The sequence below is a fragment of the Solea solea genome, chromosome 1, assembly GCF_958295425.1.
Source record: "Solea solea chromosome 1, fSolSol10.1, whole genome shotgun sequence".
NCBI lineage: Eukaryota > Metazoa > Chordata > Actinopteri > Pleuronectiformes > Soleidae > Solea > Solea solea.
The window spans coordinates 22,787,507-22,805,942 of NC_081134.1; the positions used below are offsets into that span (position 1 = coordinate 22,787,507).

The 18,436-nt window shown below is 43.3% G+C and overlaps 1 protein-coding gene across 1 annotated transcript in view; it reads left to right on the plus strand.

Moving 5' to 3' along the window:
• The window catches only part of LOC131457115 (contactin-associated protein-like 2), a 56,912-nt gene that overhangs the window by 8,775 nt on the left and 29,701 nt on the right, over positions 1–18,436 (plus strand). The window contains exons 2-7 of the mRNA XM_058625938.1: positions 879–989; positions 3,295–3,488; positions 6,544–6,691; positions 7,629–7,832; positions 7,946–8,130; positions 16,990–17,133. Coding sequence (XP_058481921.1) covers positions 879–989; positions 3,295–3,488; positions 6,544–6,691; positions 7,629–7,832; positions 7,946–8,130; positions 16,990–17,133 — 986 coding nt within the window. The remainder of the gene's footprint in view (positions 1–878; positions 990–3,294; positions 3,489–6,543; positions 6,692–7,628; positions 7,833–7,945; positions 8,131–16,989; positions 17,134–18,436) is intronic.

Sequence of the window (18,436 nt, forward strand, 5' to 3'; positions counted from 1 at the left end):
ACCCCGTCTATCAGCACAGCACCCCCCGCCACCCTCCCGTGGAGGATAAAGGGGTAGAAAATGAAAAGACTATATCTTGTCCCATGTGAGGATATAGATATTATATCAGTTTATTGCCACCCTTAACTCAAAGTAAGGCAGGCAGTGGATGGAATTCTGCCTCCTTATAGTGAATAATCATTAATAATAATGTTTTATTCTTCTTCATACATTATGTTCACAAGACCACTGTTGTGCTTTAATTTCAGTTTATTGTCATTATCAATAATCATAATAATAACAATAATAACAATAATGATGATAATGATAAATTTTATTTATATAGCATTTATCTAGTCATCAGAATCTTCAGATTATCCTCAACAATGTGTTAAGATTGTTTTCCAGCTTCTCTGAAGCAGATGATCTTTTTTTTGTTCCTTTAAACTGCTTAATACACGCTTGTCTTGTTGTTTTGTAATGTATATGAGGGAGCTCATTACCATGCCCTGCACCTGTCACACACACGCACCATCCCCCATGTGATGAATGAGTCTTGAACATCTAGAAAAAAATCCTCACCTTTTGTGTGTGTGTGTCAGGCCCCAATCTCCCCATAGCAAGCCATTTAAACATCACAGTGACACTGAAGCTGTTAAATTAGGGTAAAAATCCTGCATAGTTTAAAAAGGTGAGATTTTTTTTAGATTTATCGTCATTGTGAGTAGAACAAAATTGCCTTGTCACAAACTTGTTAGCTGTATAAATATAAATGCTAAATAATAAATCTATGTGCACACTTACACTCACACACTCATCCTATCCGCTGTATATGTGCGTGTGTGTTCTTTTCTTTGCTTAATACTCCTGATAATCTGATCTCTGTGTGTGTTTTTCAGGGAAATGTGAGGATAGCTTGGCCACTCCTCTCCCATACAGCTCCTTCAGCAGTTCATCAGTGTACGCCCGAGGACATGGGGCTGGTTACGCCAAACTCAGTCGAATACAAGGTATGACTTTGCAACTCCAAGTATTCTGTGCTTACTGTCAGTTAGAGCTGAGACGATTAATCGATGAATCAATTATTAATCGATTACTAAATTAATCGACAACTATTTTGATAATCGATGAATCGGTTTGAAGCTTTATTAATGATTAAAACAAGATTTTCAATTGTTTAAACTTCTTAAATATGAATATTTTCTTCATTTCTTTGCTCTGATAACAAAGAAATCCTTAAAAGTCAATCATTTTGGTTTGTGGACAAAACAAGACTTTGAGAACATCGTTATTTCCAGGTTTGACAAACACCGATCAACATTTTTTAAGGTTTTCTGATATTTTATGGACCAAACCATTAATCGAGAAAATAATCGACAGATTAATCGATTATGAAAATAATCGTTAGCTGCAGCTCTACTGTCAATGTATTTGAGGTTTACATTTGTTTGACATTCTGGTCATTTTTGTTTCAGTTTTGATCTTGAAAGATTGTCTGTAAATTGAAATGTTTACATCACTAATAACTGCAGAGTTAGATCCTGTTCATGAAGCTGGTGGGTGGTGTTTAAGTTTTGCTACCTAGAAAATGTCCATTTCCTGTGGTATATGATTTAACATTAGTCATTAAAAAATTGGATCGTTGGGCTCAAATGTACAGAAGCTGCCACATTATAATGAGGAACAACGTCAATATAACGAGAAATGGCTCAGATATTTTGTCTCACCTGTGACAGTTCAAACATAACATAACATAAACAGTCACAACAATGGTTTGCCTTTGCCTCTCCTGGTGCTGAAACATAATACAGAGATTAGTAAGACCAGGATATACTGTATAGGGGCTATTGTATACAGCCAAACTACTGTATACTGGGGTATGAGATGAAGTCTACATGGCCCAGTCTGAGGTTAGACTTGTCTCATAAATATCTGTAAACTCACAGTTTCACGTTCCTATTTTTAACTTGTATTTTGGGTTTTGCTATTGAAGACAATCCATAATTATGACACATTTAGGGTGGAGTGAAAATACAGCAGTCTTAGTCACTTGTGCATACAGATGCAGAGTGAAGACCATAGCTAAATCAATGCATAGAACGACACTGCCATCTACTGATAAGCAATGTGTATGCATGTGAATTACAAGTCATTTGTTTGTGGATCTGTGTGGATTCGTCTTTAACTTTCCACTGCTTGAAGCACGGTTTGAGTGATTGAGAGTAGGCCTGGGCGATATGGACCAAAACTGATATCACAATATTATAATGATATTTTGAACAAAACGGGTTAGCTTGCTAGCTCACCGGTTGGCCGCTCAGCTGATAGCTGAAACCTGGTGTCCAGAGTGTAACACAAAAACCCGGAGACAGGGACCAGAAACCCGGAGACCAGAGTCCGGTGTCGGACACGGTAACGACTAACAGCTGAGCGGGTAACAGCTGGTTCCGCTAAAAACTAGCAACGTCAAACAGGTATTACATCACTAGCTCAACTTTTTAATTTGTATTAATGAGTAACGAAGATGGTTAAGAAAAATGTATCGGAGTAAAAGTACACATTTTATTTAGGAAATAACAGCGCCATTATTCTTTTTCTTAGCCACCAACAGCTCACTCTCCACCTGCACCGTGTCCGACACATTTTCGTTCAAATGTCTGTTGTGATGCGTAGCGTGGGTGGGACAACACTACGTAGTATGTACAAGTAAGGGGCGTGGCTGAGCAGCTAAACTAGGCTTGTAGGCTCAGAGAGAAGTGGTCGGTTTTATTAAATAGTGTTTGCAAGGCAACATAAAAATAATATATAATATACCAGTGTGGCGATATTGTCTCAACTACATATCTCTTTCAAATTCACACTCATTTGTGTGCTTGTTCTTAATACCGGTATATCGCCCAGCCCTAATTGAGAGTTAGATTTCACTAACACACCACGCTCCCTGCACTACTCCCCACTCTCCCTCCCTCCCTCCTCTGACCTATTCAGCTCTCAGCCCATGCCTTGGCATTTTTCAAAAAAAAGGCATTGAGCGGAGTTAGCGTCAGAAGAGAGGGGGTTTAGTTGTGCTTTATCGATGATTTGGCAAGTGAAGAGGAGTTTGGGATGAACTGGGCATGAGTTGAAAGGAAAGAAACCTTTCATGGTAGAAAGATCCATTCTTTGTATCTTCAGGAGATTATCTACAGCTTACTTCGGTTAAGTTGAAAACAATTCCCCTTTCATTCAAGAGGATCACACTAATGATCATTTAGTTCCACTTGGTCCATGTCCGTGTTTGCTCATTTTCCTTTTCCCTCTCCCATTTTCCCCTAGGATCTGGTGGCTGGTCACCCTCAGACACAGACCGTCATCAGTGGTTACAGGTGGACTTGGGTTCTAGGAAGCAGGTGGTTGCCATAGCAACTCAGGGTCGCTACAGTAGCTCTGACTGGACCAGCAAATATCAGCTGCTCTACAGTGACAATAAGAAAAACTGGAGGCCTTATCTACAGGACCGAAACATTTGGGTAAGAGATTTCTCTCACATGTGCAAAGAAACATAAACAGCACCATACTATAGATATTAAACTCTATCATTTCTATAAATGCTAATTAGGGATGCACCAAAATGAAACTTGTTGGCCGAAACCGAAAATCAGGAAACACTTGGCTGAAAACCGAAACACCAAAATAAATTATTATGCCATTTTTTTCTAATCTAATCTAATTTTGCCACTAAAGTCAAGGCATTGCAATTGTATAGATTAATGTTCATGCTTCAAAGAATAAATCAATTAAGAATCTATGAAAATATTTAGGAGGATCTCATGAACATATCAGACAACGAGGGTGTATGCCCCTCATCTGATGCAGACAGACGAGCCTGTTTTTCTGCGCACCGATCCTGCGCTGTTCACCAACTTTGAACTGTTTATTTGAACTGGGTCGTCATCACACTGTGTTGTGTGCAGTTAATCAAATTAACTGTTCGTTATCTGTTTTGTTTTTTTTGTTTCATTTTGAAAAACAAAATAATACACGGATTCTTGGATATTACTAACATCATATTAATCTAAATCTAGATATAACAACAAAACGACTAAGGCAAGGCACTTCTGTTGACTAATAACGTCACTTGCAAATTTCACTACTCCTGTAAACAGCAGTGCCTCCTAGTCCGGGCACTAGAGTTCGGGCACATCGGGTGACGTACTTTCAACTGTAGAAGAAGAACTACTCTCGTTGTAGCTGCTGAGCATATCGGTTGAGAACATGTGGAAAAAAGGTTCAGTGAGTGTTTGCTCTGTTCTGGGTTGTGATAAACAATACCAGACGCTCCACAAGCTCCCCACCAATGAGTAGTGGTGCAACGGATCATCATTGATCCGTGATCCGTTCGGATCAATATCTTCGGTTCAGCACACACGTGATTCGCGGATTGATTGTGGTCCCTACGCAGAGAAACGGAGGAGCTTGAATGCCTCGCGTCATTTAAATCCCCTGTATGGGAGCATTTTGGCTTCCCTGTCAAATATAATGACGAAGGAAAGAGGTTAGTGGATAAAACCGTGACGGTGTGTAGACACTGTGGCACAAGAAAGCCATATGACAGTGGAAACACATCAAGCATGACCACGCATTTGAAGCGACATCACCCCGGTGTTTCACTGACAGGAGTGAAAACGAAGGCTGCTCAACCGCTTATCACCGCAGCATTTAAGCAGCCCCTTGTTGCACTATCAGACCGGGCTAAAGCCATCACAAACGCTATCGGTGTGTTTATAGGTGCAGACATGAGGCCATATTCGCTTGTGCAAAACGAGGGCTTTAAACACATGCTGAAAGTGCTTGAGCCACGTTACGACGGTGCGCCATCGCACCCACTTCAGCGAAAAGATTGTGACAGACTTTTTTTGCTGATGAAAAATGATCCGATCCGTGACTCTGATCCGCGGAACGATCCGATCCGTGAGTTTTTTGATCCGTTACACCCCTACCAATGAGCAAAGAAAAGCTCAGTGGATATCTTTCATATTTGATGGGAATATCCCTGCTTCATTTCCCAAATACTTCCATGTATGTGGCAACCACTTCACGTAGGATTGTTACACAAACTTGGGGCAATATAAAGCAGGACACAGCACCAAACTTCACCTAAAGGAAGGAGCAGTGCCCAACACGTATATTACAATATTTACAAACCGTAAAACTGTATTTGTGTGCTTGTTCTGTGGTTTACCATTAGCGATAGTCAGCTACTGGCTAAGCTACACGCGTTCGCTCGTGTTTCATTTGCATGTGTGTGTGTTTATCATCTCGGTGACCACAACGTTATCCAAGCTACAGGCGTCCTGCAGCAGTCTTTCACTTGTCGCAGTGTCTTCTGACTCTGGGTCTGATCATCTGGATCAAATGTGTAAGGGATTACGGCGAGCAGTAGTGGTGCAACGGATCACAGCAAGTGTGCCTCAAAAAATGTTATCATCTGTTGAGGCAACTGAGACCAATGGAGACCGCGGTGTTGTCATTGGTCAGTTAACGACTCATTCCCGCAGCCCCTAGCGTTCTGGTGGTGAATTGCAATACCATACTGAAAACTGCAACGCACTACCCCGTCAAAGTGTCTGTATGGTCACGGAGTTGGATACATGGAGTACTATAACGGAACCCTAAGAGTGACATATAAATCCAAATTGACTCTTAATTGCTCCTTTAGGCCTCCTGTGGAGGGGGGGTTTGAGGGTGGAGGGGTATCTATAAGGTCGGATATTTAAGCATCTGTTGCAAGATGCAATATTAAGGCTAAGTGTGACACTTTCTCTCCAGAAATTGAAAATAAAATAAAGTGATACCTCAGTTATTACAATATTGGCTCAGTTATTACATTATCAAAGGATTTTTTTAATGCAAGACCAATAACGTAATAACTTTTTGCCAATAACGTAATTACGTCACAGCCCTCTTGGTCTTTGAACAAAGGGCCGTGTGTCTCCATCCAAGATGCATGATGGCTCCTAGGGCTGGGCGATATACCGGTATTAAGAGTTATACCGGTATATTTTTAAAGGAGATATGTAGTTGAGACAATATCACCATACCGGTATATTATATATTATTTTTATGTTGCCTTGCAAACTCTATTGAATGAAGCCGACCGCTTCTCTCTGAGCCATCACAACAGACATTTGAGCGAAAACGTGTCGGACATGGTGGAGAGTGAGCAGTTGGTGGCTAAGAAAAAGAATAATGGCGCTGTTATTTTCCTAAATAAAGTGTGTACTTTTACTCCGATACATTTTTCTTAACCATCTTCGTTACTCTTTAATACAAAATAAAAGTTGAGCTAGTGACGTAATGCCTGTTTGTCGTTGCTAGTTTTTAGTGGCACCAGCTGTTAGCCGCAGATTTGTGGACTTGGAGTGGACAAAAGTACCAAAAAGTACAAGTGGACAAAAAATACCGCGATATCAGTTTTGGTCCATATCGCCCAGCCCTAATGGCTCCATCTGTAAGGAGCCGATTCCCTACATTTGATAAACATTGAATTGTATGATGCAGAATGTTTATTTTTCTGTGTCGTAGACATTTGAAGGGAACATGAACAGTGAGAGTGTGGTTCGCCATGAACTACAGCACACCATCCTGGCTCGCTACATCCGCCTCGTCCCACTGGACTGGAGCAGGGAAGGACGGATTGGAGTGCGCCTGGAGCTCTATGGCTGCTCATATTGTGAGTACAGGAGGAGGTGATTCCACCAACCTATACAGTACATGTCACTCCAGATGTTTGTGACTGAGCTTTGACTTTAGAAAATCTAAATCTAAAATTAGGCTATATGATAGATCATACATTTACCATCAAAGAGTGGCACCTCTGCTGCAATAAGATCGGATACTGAATAGTCATTGTAAGAATATGAGTGATGAATGAAATTTAGGTCGGGATACAGAATCATAGGATATGCAATAAATATTTCAACATACATTCATTTAACCCCACAATCATTCAAACAGTGCCAACCTATGCATTTGAGAGAGGTTATTAAGTTTAAATGATTCACTCACTCATGCACATGCATAAAAAAATACCTTTGTATACCGTATTATACACAGCTCAAGACCATGGGGGACAGAGCTTTCGAAGTTGCAGTTCCCCGTCTGTGGAATTCCCTTCCTGACCACCTCAGAGCTCCACAGACGGAGGATGCTTTTAAAAAAGAACTCAAAACTTACCTTTTTAGAAAGCATACAGCTAATTATTTCTTTTATTATCTTGTTTTTACAAAGTAGCACTTTGAGATTTGTTATTCAAATGTAAAGTGCAATACAAATAAAATCTATTATTATTATTATCATTATTATTATTATTATAATAAAACTGTAAAATACCGTAATCACTGCATCCACTAATCGATTACTTTAGCACTTGCACACTATTTTGATATTCGATCAATTGGTTTGAGTGTTTTTCAATAATAAAAACAAGTTTTCAGAATTTTCAGCTTCTTAAATGTGATTTTTTTATTTATTTTTTATTTTGGTTAGTGGACAAGGTAAGACATTTTAGAACCTCAATATTTCGAACATCTTACTGTATATCAGTACATTGTATTGAGTCATAGATATGTTCTCTTGAATACAGAATTCTCTTGTCTTATGTCCCTCAGGGGCAGACGTGATTAGTTTTGACGGCCAAGGCGTCATCTCCTACCGCTTCAGGAGCAAGAAGATAAAGATTATGAAGGATGTCATCTCCCTCAAGTTCAGAACCACAGTCAGAGATGGGGTCCTGCTTCATGGAGAAGGACAACAGGGAGACTACATTACCCTGGAGCTCCGCAGAGCGAGTCTGCAGCTCAGCATCAACTTAGGTAGCTCTCTTTAAAACCTGTAGGACAAAAGCACATGTCTGATTTTGAAGGACTGGAAAGATAGTGATAATCATGACCTGTTTTTGTCTGTGTGTTCGCTTGCTAATCTCCAGGCAGTGACCAGTACGGGTCCATTCAGGGCCACACCTCTGTGATCAGTGGGAGCTTACTGGACGATGACCACTGGCACTCAGTGGTCATAGAGCGCTACCGCAGGAATGTCAACTTTACTCTGGACCACCACGCTCAGCACTTCAGGACCAATGGAGAGTTTGATCACCTGGACCTGGACTATGAGGTAAAAGCCTTAGCTTAGCTTGTCGCTATATCTCTCCAGCCAGTCCCGCGCTCTTCCGTTGGCCTCCCGAAGGTCTGTGTCCGTCAGGTGGGTCCAATCCTGCAGCTGCGCATCAGGTGCTGTATGGTTTGGGGGTCCTCTCTGCAAGTGCAGGCTGTCACTCCACTTTCACAGCTCAATCTTGAGGGACTGGTGTCATCCCCTCGAGGCCTCAGACCGTCATAAAGCTGCAATGGGATCTTGGTTGTCGGGGGGCATCCTGGTGTCCGTGTAATCGGTGTCTGGGGTCACTCTGTCCGTGTTTGGACATCTCGCCGGATGCCAGGCGGACAGATGCCTGCCAGTGTGTACAGGGCTGGCAAGGGGGTGGCCTTTGGGTTGCCTGTGAGGGTGTGGCAGGCTCTGTTCAGCTCCACATCAATCTTTCTTTGGTTTCCAGTGAAGTATGTCGTTCCACTTTGTATTAATGAATGTCAATGGAAGTAAATACAATTGAGTATTAAATGGTGGATCTTAAAACATTGCTCATTGATTGCCTTGAGAATCATGAGGAGCATAAAGATTCCTCCTCTATTGCTGCCCAATGTGTGCTCCACTTTGCTCCAAGGTCAGAGGTCTTTCCTTTAAACCCACACTTTAAACCTACCGTAGAAGCTGAAACAAACCACTGTTATGGATTATAAACTGTGTTGTTACCTAATTAAGCAGCAATTGTACATACATTCAAAATTATTGGTGGACAGGGAGTTTGGTGGCACCTGTTTGCATCAGATTAATAATTTTAGATTTTTGTTTCTCAGCCTTTCCCTTGTTTTCTGTCAGCTGATTTCACCCTGTGTTAAGTATAGAACAAAGCTGAGTCGTCTGTTCTCCTACTGCATTTCCTTTTAAATGCTGGTGGCTTTTAAATCCCTGATGCTGCCAAACCAGCATCAGACTCCAGTAGTACTCCAGTAGTATCCTGCTGATGTGTGTTTGTGAGAATGTGAGGGACCGGACAAAGAGCGGTTCTAAAACCTCTATGAAGAAACACAAAAAGGGACCACATTCTCGCTCCCTCGGATGAGGGTCACCGGGCTCCCTCTCTGGAGCCAGGCCTGGGGGAGGGGCACGATGGCGAGCGCCTGGTGGTCGAGCCTACACCCATGGGGCCCGGCCGGGCACAGCCCGAAGAGGCAATGTGGGTCCCCCTTCCCACAGGCTCACCACCTGTGGGAGGGGCCATGGTGGTCGGGTGCAGTGTGAGTTGGGTGGTGGTTAAAGGCGACCCTCGGCTGCAGTCACCTCTCTGGCAGGTAAGGAGCCTGAGCTGGTGCACGAGGTTGAGAGGTTCCGACTAGATATAGTCGGGCTTGCCTCGACACGCAGCTTGGGCTCTGGGACCAGTCTCCTTGAAAGTGGTTGGTCTCTTTTCCACTCTGGAGTACCCCCTGGTGAGAGGTGCCGAGTGGGTGTGGGCATACTCATTGCACCCGGCTCGGGGCCTGTACATTGGGGTTCACCCCGGTAGATGAGAGGGTAGCCTCCCTCCGCCTTCGGGTGGGAGGGACAGGTGCTGACTGTTGTTTGTGTCTATGCAACAGCTTTTCAGAGTACGCATGCTTTTTGGAGTCCCTGGCGGGGGTGCTAGAAAGTGCTCATGCTGGGGATTCCCTCGTTCTGCTCGGGGACTTCAATACTCATGTGGTCAATGACAGTGAGACCTGGAGGGGTGTGATTGGGAGGAACCCCCCCCCGCGATCTGAACCCGAGTAGTGCTTTGTTGTTGGACTTCTGTCCATAACAAACACCATGTTCAAGCATAAAACTAAAAACGAAGACTGCTCTGTTTTTTTTTTTTATTCGTTTATCCTCGCTGTTGGAATAATAACCACAACTACTGTTGTTCAACAGAGAATTTACATTCAACATGCATAACCATGGGTGCCGCCATAAAACACCCCCCCAAAACAACAACACCCTTTTCACATATGCGCAGTACTCTCCACTTCCATGTTCACACATGCGTAGTAGCTAACATTACAACTTAACAATCTCCCCTTTTTTTTTAAAGAACATTGTTAAAAAATTAGAACATTTAATTTTTAACAAGAAATCTAACATCAATATTAGTTAGTATCATGCTAACCAATAACAGGTAAACAGGTTATGTTTGTACAGTCAGTTGACAAGTGCATTTAGCCTTTGAGATGCCCTACACCTTCGCTGAGGGCCCTCAGTAAAGTAAGTGCAGATGTCCCAGTCTTTGTCAAGCAGTTGGCAAGCTGATCCTTGGTTGGTAACCACATGAGCTGCCGTATGGTTCCAGTGTGCATGAGCTCCTTAATACTGCTGATTTCGAGGCGGAGTCTCTTCTCCGTCACAGATTTTGTAGACTTGACAGCATCCAGAAGAGAATGAATGTCTAAGCTTTGAAACAGTGGCTCCTGTTAAAATAATTGAGATCCAGAGGAAGGAGATCGGAGTCAGCTCAGTGTCCAAACAAGGGTTTAATCTTGTACAAGAGGAGCATTCACAAAGCAACACACAAAGCCAGTTACAAAGTGAAGACTCCCTGTCTTGGAGGAAATGCATGGTATTTATCTGTCTCAATGGGTCTGCTATCACCCTGCCATAAGGTGCAGACCCCCGCCTCTGTGGGTCTGTTATCACCTTGCCCTAAGTCGCAGACCCATTGTCTCTATTCACAAGTCACCTCAAACAGTAACATTAACAATACAAAGGGTCAATTGTCACATGTCACATCAAACGGTTGCATTGAACATTTGTCTTCATGTATTACATGAGGTACATAATTCCCATAACAGCTCCCAACTGCTGCATAGTGTCTTTCACTCTGTTTTACCAGTACAAAGACGCATCGCTTAGGCCGTAAACACACTTTTTCAACTTTCATACAGTACCTTCGCACTGTGCTTCTTGAGGTGGGCGGATATACACATTCCGGGTCAACTCTTTACGTTGCAAAAAGGCTGCTTTGATGTCCATGGAGTTAAGCTGCCACTTATTTTGACATATAACAGCCATGATCATTTTTGAGAGACTCTGAAACACATGTAGGCAAGTCCTTAGGAAGGTCTTGAGTATTTATCTCTTCAAAGCCCCTTGCAACTACTCTAGCTTTTGGTACGATGCCTAGAGGTGTGTCCTTAAGTGTGCAGACCCACCTTGTTGAGATGCATTTCTGACCTTCATCTTTCACCTCTTCAAATACATCATTTCGTCTCCAGGTACTGAGTTCACTGAGTTTGGCAGGTATGAAGGCCTCATCATTCACTATTAGTATGTCATCAGTGTATTCCGTGCATAACTTGGCATGCTCCGATAGAAAAACCTGAAGGTTTTCTATTTGTCCTAGGTCAACTGACCTTGTTGTGCCAGCAATGTCCTCTGGTTCACTATTCTGCAAATTGTAACAGTTTTTGTTTTTACCAGTGGCCTTTCCTGCTGAGGATTTTTCCAGTATGGGCTTGGCCACTTTCATTGTCTTTGTACTTAACCATCTGCCCAGTTTTCAGCCTCAGGCCTTCACAAGTCATGGTTGAGTTTGTCGTCTGTGACATGTCAGATTGATCCAGATTACTTCCTCCAGGCTGTACTGATGCATGAGGAGGTTCACTGCTAGGCTCAACATCAAGAGGTTCATCATTTGTAGGTGTCACTTCCTCATTTTCAGTGTCATAGTTATACTCACTGTGTCCAGCTGCTGGTGTCATTCTAAGTTTTTCATTTTCTATTCTTTGATTGTCCTTTTCAGTTTCTTCCAGCTTTTCCAGTGGGCCATCCACTTTTCTCAGCCTAGATCGATGTACTCGAATGTAGGTTCCCCCATGTCTGACAAAGATCACCACACCATCTTGGCCGATGACCACACCTGGACCTTTCCACTCATTACAATCAACTCTTTTATAGTAGACTTTGTTCCCCGTTTCATATCTGTCATCAATAGGCCGCAGTTGTTTACATAGAGCTCTTCGAATCCTCTCAGAACATTCAGCTTCTGTAAATGCTCTCCTTGTAGCATGTAATGTTGTGATGTGCTGAGCTATCCAGGTACTCACACTGGTTTCAAGAGATGGAGGCTTATCAATGGCAGATTTGGGTTCTGCCCAAATACTAGCTGGTATGCGCTGTAACCATGTACATTGTGCATAGTGTTCTTCGCCATCAATGCCCAGTCCAAGGCCGTCTTCCAGTCACATTGTGTGCAGTGAATTAAGTGCTTTATTATCTCCTTGGGTTTCTTCGTGGTGATAATACTGCCTGCACTGAAGCGTGTGAAGTGGTCAATCGCATGTAGATACCACACTCCCGGCTCAAGCAAGTCCACAGCTGCAGTTTCATTGTAAGTTGAAGCCATGGGCAAACCCACCACCGGCTTGCGTTTTGATTTGCTGTACCTAATACATGTTTCACAGTTTTTCACAATGTCCGTAAGAATTGTGTTGCTTTCGTCGTCATTATGACCTGAGCATGCCAGTAGTTTTTTAGCCTGTCAACTGAGGCATGTCCAAATTGCCTATGTAGTTTTAACAGGACTGTCTTTTTTTCCTTTGTTGTCATGTTTTCTCACAGCAAGAATTTCATTCTCATCATTTTGTGTCTTGCTTAGATCTGGGTTACTATTATCTGTCAAGTTGACACAATAATGTCCTGAAGATGTCAGTTCAAGCTTCACAGGTTGTCTTAACATTGTGGCTTTGTCATGCGCAATGTCCAAAACTGCACTTGCTCTCTTCAATGAAGTCTTGCTTAAAAGCATTGGTATTATCTGCCGGGACTACCTCTGTTTCTATTTTGCATTTAGTCTGTCCTATCTTGGCTGGTATAATCACTTTCCTTGTTGAGTGAACAACTTTACCATCACCAAATCTGAAACGTCGTGCACTCTGTCCGTTGTTCATGTTTAGTCTTTTACTCTGTGGCAGTTCACCTATATAATCATCAAGCCACTTCTCTCCACACACAGTCCTTGTGCAGGCCTTATCAATCACGGCTGATCCTAAAGCTTCAACCATGAAGATTGCCGTTTCAGATCGAGATTCGTTGGAAAACAAAGTAATGTTGCATTCTTCAATGTCATGTTTTAGTCCCTCATCCTTTGTTAGATTTACATGTTCCTTTTTATTGGGACAATCCTTTGCCCAGTGATATGTGCTTTGACATACTGCACATCTCGTTCTCCTCCCATGTTTGTCGAATGGGTTTGTTCCAGGATACACAGTTTGAGATTGTTGCCAGTTGACCGACTCTCCCGCTTGCCTGTATGTCTTGTGTAGTATGTCGCTTCACTAGTATCTCCACTCATCTGCATTGCACTGCCGCCCTCTTGTGGTGGAGTAACTTCATCGCCAAAAATTCTCTTCAAGGCTGATTTCATGTTAACAAATGAGACGCTGGGGCAAGCTGCCAACTGTTTGTCTTTTACATCAAGTCCCGCAGTGTCTAACAGCTTGAAAGCTAACACAGCATCTGGTAGATCCATTTTTAACTTACGTATTTTGTTGTACCGATGTTCAAATTCGATGATGTAATCCACCATAGAAACACCGCTTCCTCTAGCGATCCGGTCAAACTCCGTGTACACCTCGTATTGCCCGTCTTTTTCTTCTTTCAGATACACAGAGTCCAATTTTGTCACAATAGCAGTCATTCCCGTGCCCGAATTTATGTCGCCTGCAGCAATTTCCAATTCACTGGCCTTCGCTCTCCCCGTTAGCGACAAGGTAACCGCCAAGGCTTGCTTCTTTATATCCAGGTCGGTGACGATTCTCCAAATTTCAACATCATTTTTCCAGGTTTCGTAAGACGTCTTCTCATCAAACGTTGACGGGACTTTGTAATTCCCAGCAGCAGCCATCCTCTGCTACCAATGTTGGAATAATAACCACAACTACTGTTGTTCAACAGAGACTTTACTTAGCAATAGCATTCAACATGCATAACCATGGGTGCCGCCATAAAACACACCCCCAAAACAACAACACCCTCTTCACATATGCGCAGTACTCTCCACTTCCATGTTCACACATGCGCAGTAGCTAACATTACAACTTAACACTCGCCTCGGTCATTTTATTCTTCCCTGCCACTGTGAACAGAGTAGCTAGAGGTGCACGAGAGCAACTTGCTGCAGCCTCTGAGCCAGCCAGACTCTGGCCGTCATCATCATCTAAATTTGATGGAGAATGACAATGGAGATTATTCGTAGAGTAAAGGTTTACACAATGAAATGGCGCTCACATTAACTAAGTAGACAGACATGTCGTCCCGTTAGCTCCGCTGCTACTTGACTCGTCGCTAAGTAGCAGTGTATCAAACACACAACAGTCCTGCAAATAATAATAAGAATAATACAGTTTATTTGGAGGTGCCTCTCTGGGCACCCGAGGACACTGTACAATACATCAATAAATAAATAAAAAATTAGAAACAGATAAGAAAAGACAATGTAGATAAGTGGGGTAGGCAGTTCGGAATAGGTGAGTTTTTAGTCTTGATTTGAAGAGTGTGAGAGAGTCCAAGTTCCTGAGGTCCGGTGGGAGTGCATTTCCAGAGTTGGGGGGCAGAGCGGCTGAAAGCCCTGCTGACGAGGCGGGCGGGAGGGACAGAGAGGTGGACAGAGGAGGCAGATCTGAGGGAACGGGAAGGGGTGGCGATGTGGAGGAGTTCGGACAGATAAGGAGGGGAAAGGTTGTGGATGGCCTTAAACGTAAACATGAGGATTTTGAAGTCGATGCGGAGTTTGACCGGGAGCCAGTGGAGTTGCTGCAGAACAGTGGTGATGTGGTGGATGGTGGGGGTTCTGGTGATGATCCGAGCTGCAGAGTTCTGAACCAGTTGGAGTTTATGGAGGTATTTGTGAGGTAGACCAAAGAGAAGGGAGTTGCAGTAGTCAATGCGGGAGGTGACAAGGCTGTGTACAAGAATGGCAGTGGAGTGGGGAGAAAGGGAGGGGCGGAGGCGATTAATATTGCGTAGGTGGAAGTATGCAGACCGGGTGATGTTATTGATATGGGATTGGAATGATAATGTGCTGTCGAGGATGACACCCGGACTCTTAACCTGGGGGGAGGGGGAGACAGAGGAGTGGTCGATAGTGAGGGAAAAACGGTCAGTTTTTGAGAGGGTTGATTTGGTATGAATTAGAAGGAATTCGGTTTTATCACTGTTGAGTTTAAGGAAGTTGGAGGAGAACCAAGATTTGAGCTCGGTGAAGCAGTCAGTGAGGGAGGAAGGTGGGTGAGTGGAATTTGGTTTGCTGTAGAGGTAGAGCTGGGTGTCATCCGCATAGCAATGGAAATGAATGTTATATTTACGGAAGATATTGCCAAGAGGAAGGAGGTAGATGATGAAGAGGACAGAGCCCTGGGGCACACCAGTGGTGACGGGGGATGGGTGGGAACTGAAGGGTTGGAGTTGGATGAACGGAGTGCGGCCTGAGAGGTAGGATTTAAACCAGTCAAGGGGTGTGTGTGAAATATCAATGGAGATTAATCTGTTAAGGAGGATAGTGTGAGAGATGGTGTCGAAGGCCGTACTCAGATCAAGGAGGATGAGGATAGTGAGTAAACCAGAGTTCCAAATGAATTGCATGCTGTGTGGCCAAATGTTTCTGCATTTTGGATGAAATGGAAACTTTACAAGTATTGCAAGTGACTGTCTTGTTGTCTTTTTGTGAGAAATATAACCACAGGTCAGATCGCTTCTGCCTCAGCGCCACGCTTGCTGTGTTCTGAACCAAAATGCAGCGCGTTTGTGTGTCATGACGCATTTGCAACGAACGGAACCAATAAGTGGAATCATTAAGCAGGCATAGTAACGGTTCAGAGGAATTGATTCAATGATTCAATGCGCACCGTAAAACCTGTTCTTCTTCAGAACCGGTTTTCGATTCCCATCCCTAATCGTGGCGGTAACCCACGAACCCGCTGGTGGACTCCAGTGGTAATGGTATGGCGTCAAGTTGAAGAAGGAGTCCTATTGGGCAGTTTTGGCTCTGTTGGACTCCAGAGGCAGCTGATGGGTACCGGCAGGCCAAGCGGAATGCAGCTTTCGCGGTCACTAAGGCAAAAACTCGGTCGTGGGAGGAGTTTGGTGAGACCTGGTCGCGGAACAGTGCACCAACTCTACACTCTAGGCAGGGTCCTGGAGGATGCATGGGAGTTCGCCCAACCAGTCTACATGTGCTTTGTGGACTTGGAGAAGGCGTTTGATCGTGTCCCTCAGGGAGTCCTGTGGGGAGTGCTCCGGGAGTATGGGGTACCGGAACTCTTGATAAGGGCCATTCGGTCCCTGTACGACCGGTGTCAGAGCTTGGTCCGCATTGCCAGCAGTAAGTCGGATCCGTTTCCAGTGGGAGTTGGACTCCGCCAGGGCTGCCCTTTGTCACCGGTTCTATTCATAACCTTTATGGACAGAATTTCTAGACGCAGTCAGGGCGTTGAGGGAATCCGGTTTGGTGGGCTTTTTGCAGACGATGTAGTCCTGTTTGCTTCATCGGGCCGTGATCTTCAACTCTCACCGGAGCGGTTCACAGCCTGGTGTGAAGCGGCTGGGATGAGAATCAGCACCTCCAAGTGGAGGAGTTTAAGTATCTCGGGGTCTTGTTCATGAGTGACGGAAAAGCGGTAGAAGATGGATGGATGAATGGATTATCTTCAACATATGAAGTACAATTAACAGTAAATTATAAGCCCTTGGTCAGACGTGCTATAGTACAACTAGATCCTAAATTGTAGCTGATTTGTTAGTCTTCTTTCAAATTGTAATTTTGATTTTTAAACCATTAATTCTTCCACTCTAACTAGTGTTTGTGTTGGACAGATGTATTTATTTGCTACTGTGCTGTGTTTTCAGATCACCTTTGGAGGAGTGGCAGCATCAGCAAAGTCAAGCTCAGGGGGCAGAGAGAACTTTGTGGGCTGCATGGAGGGAATCACTTACAATGGAGACAACATCACTAACTTGGTCCGCAGGAAGAAGGTGGACACGTCCAGCTTTGTAAGACAATTCTCTCTCAGTCTGTGTGTGTGCGTGTATAGGTCAATAACAGCAATTCATTTTGTGATTCGCCTGACTGAAATGACTGTGATTAAACATGACAGAAAAGTTAATGTGGCAACAAAGGAACACGTGGCAATGTAACATCCACAGTATCTGAAGCCTACTCCTTAGTTTCAGTTTGAGTAGGTTACTCCTTAGTTTCTCCAGGTACAGTCATGTGCATCTACAGCAGCTGTGGTTTTGAGATTTGTTGAACTCAGCACTGACACAGCATCAGCTTTTGTCATTGTGACTGTAGAACCTGAGAGTGTGAAAGACACTCTTTAATTACTTTTTTCCTTCTCTGCTTAAATGTGATTTTTTTTTTATGAAATGTGGTTGTGTGAGATTTAAAACTTTATTTCTAAAGCATTTTTCGTACAAGGCAATGTAACTCGCAGTGTGTCACAGGATACAAACATAATCAAGGAAAACAACCTGCAAACATTCCAGCTGACATATGGCTGGCATTTTGTATTAAAACAAATAAATAAATAATAAAGGTCAGGTAACAAGGCAGATTAAAGGGTAGGTCTTAAGCTTGCTTTTATAAATGTTAACATTCTTTTAAGCCACAACCAAAGCTTCATCCTATAGAATCTACAACAGCTTAAACTCTATTTTAAGAATAAATTGACAGTTTTGTCTCACTCGCACGCTTTTCTGACTGGAAACTGAAGTTTGTTTCTCTCTATAAACTGCTTTCTACCCCCACACCAATGTCCTTAGAGAAATTCAACCATTTTACATCATGGAGCACAGAGGTTGTGGAACCACTGCATCCATTAATAAACCAAAGTGTGTTGTTTTGGGACTTCTGTGTTTAAAATTGGGATTTACAGTACTGTGCAGAAGTCTTAGGCCACCATTAGATTTGTTGTTTTAGCAATGCTATAACGACAATAGAGGATCATTATTTCTATTTCACTTTACTGGAACACATCCAGAAAATATGTATGCAGTTTTTTGTTAACAAAGTGACAAAAACATCAGTTTCTTGTCAGGAAAGGGCTTTTTTAATGGTGGAATACTGTAAACTTATCAGCACGGGGGTGGGGTTGCTATGCTAGGCTATGTCACATTCTTCAGTATACCTGAACACCCAACAAGTTTTGCTCTGGGTACACACTGCAAAGTAGTAGCTAGCACAGCAAGAAGATCACGGTTCAAATTCAGAGTTTCGAGTTTGCATGTTCACCCCGTGCTCTCCCCATGTTCCCCCATGTTCTTCTCATGTTCTCCCCATGTTCTCCCCATGTTC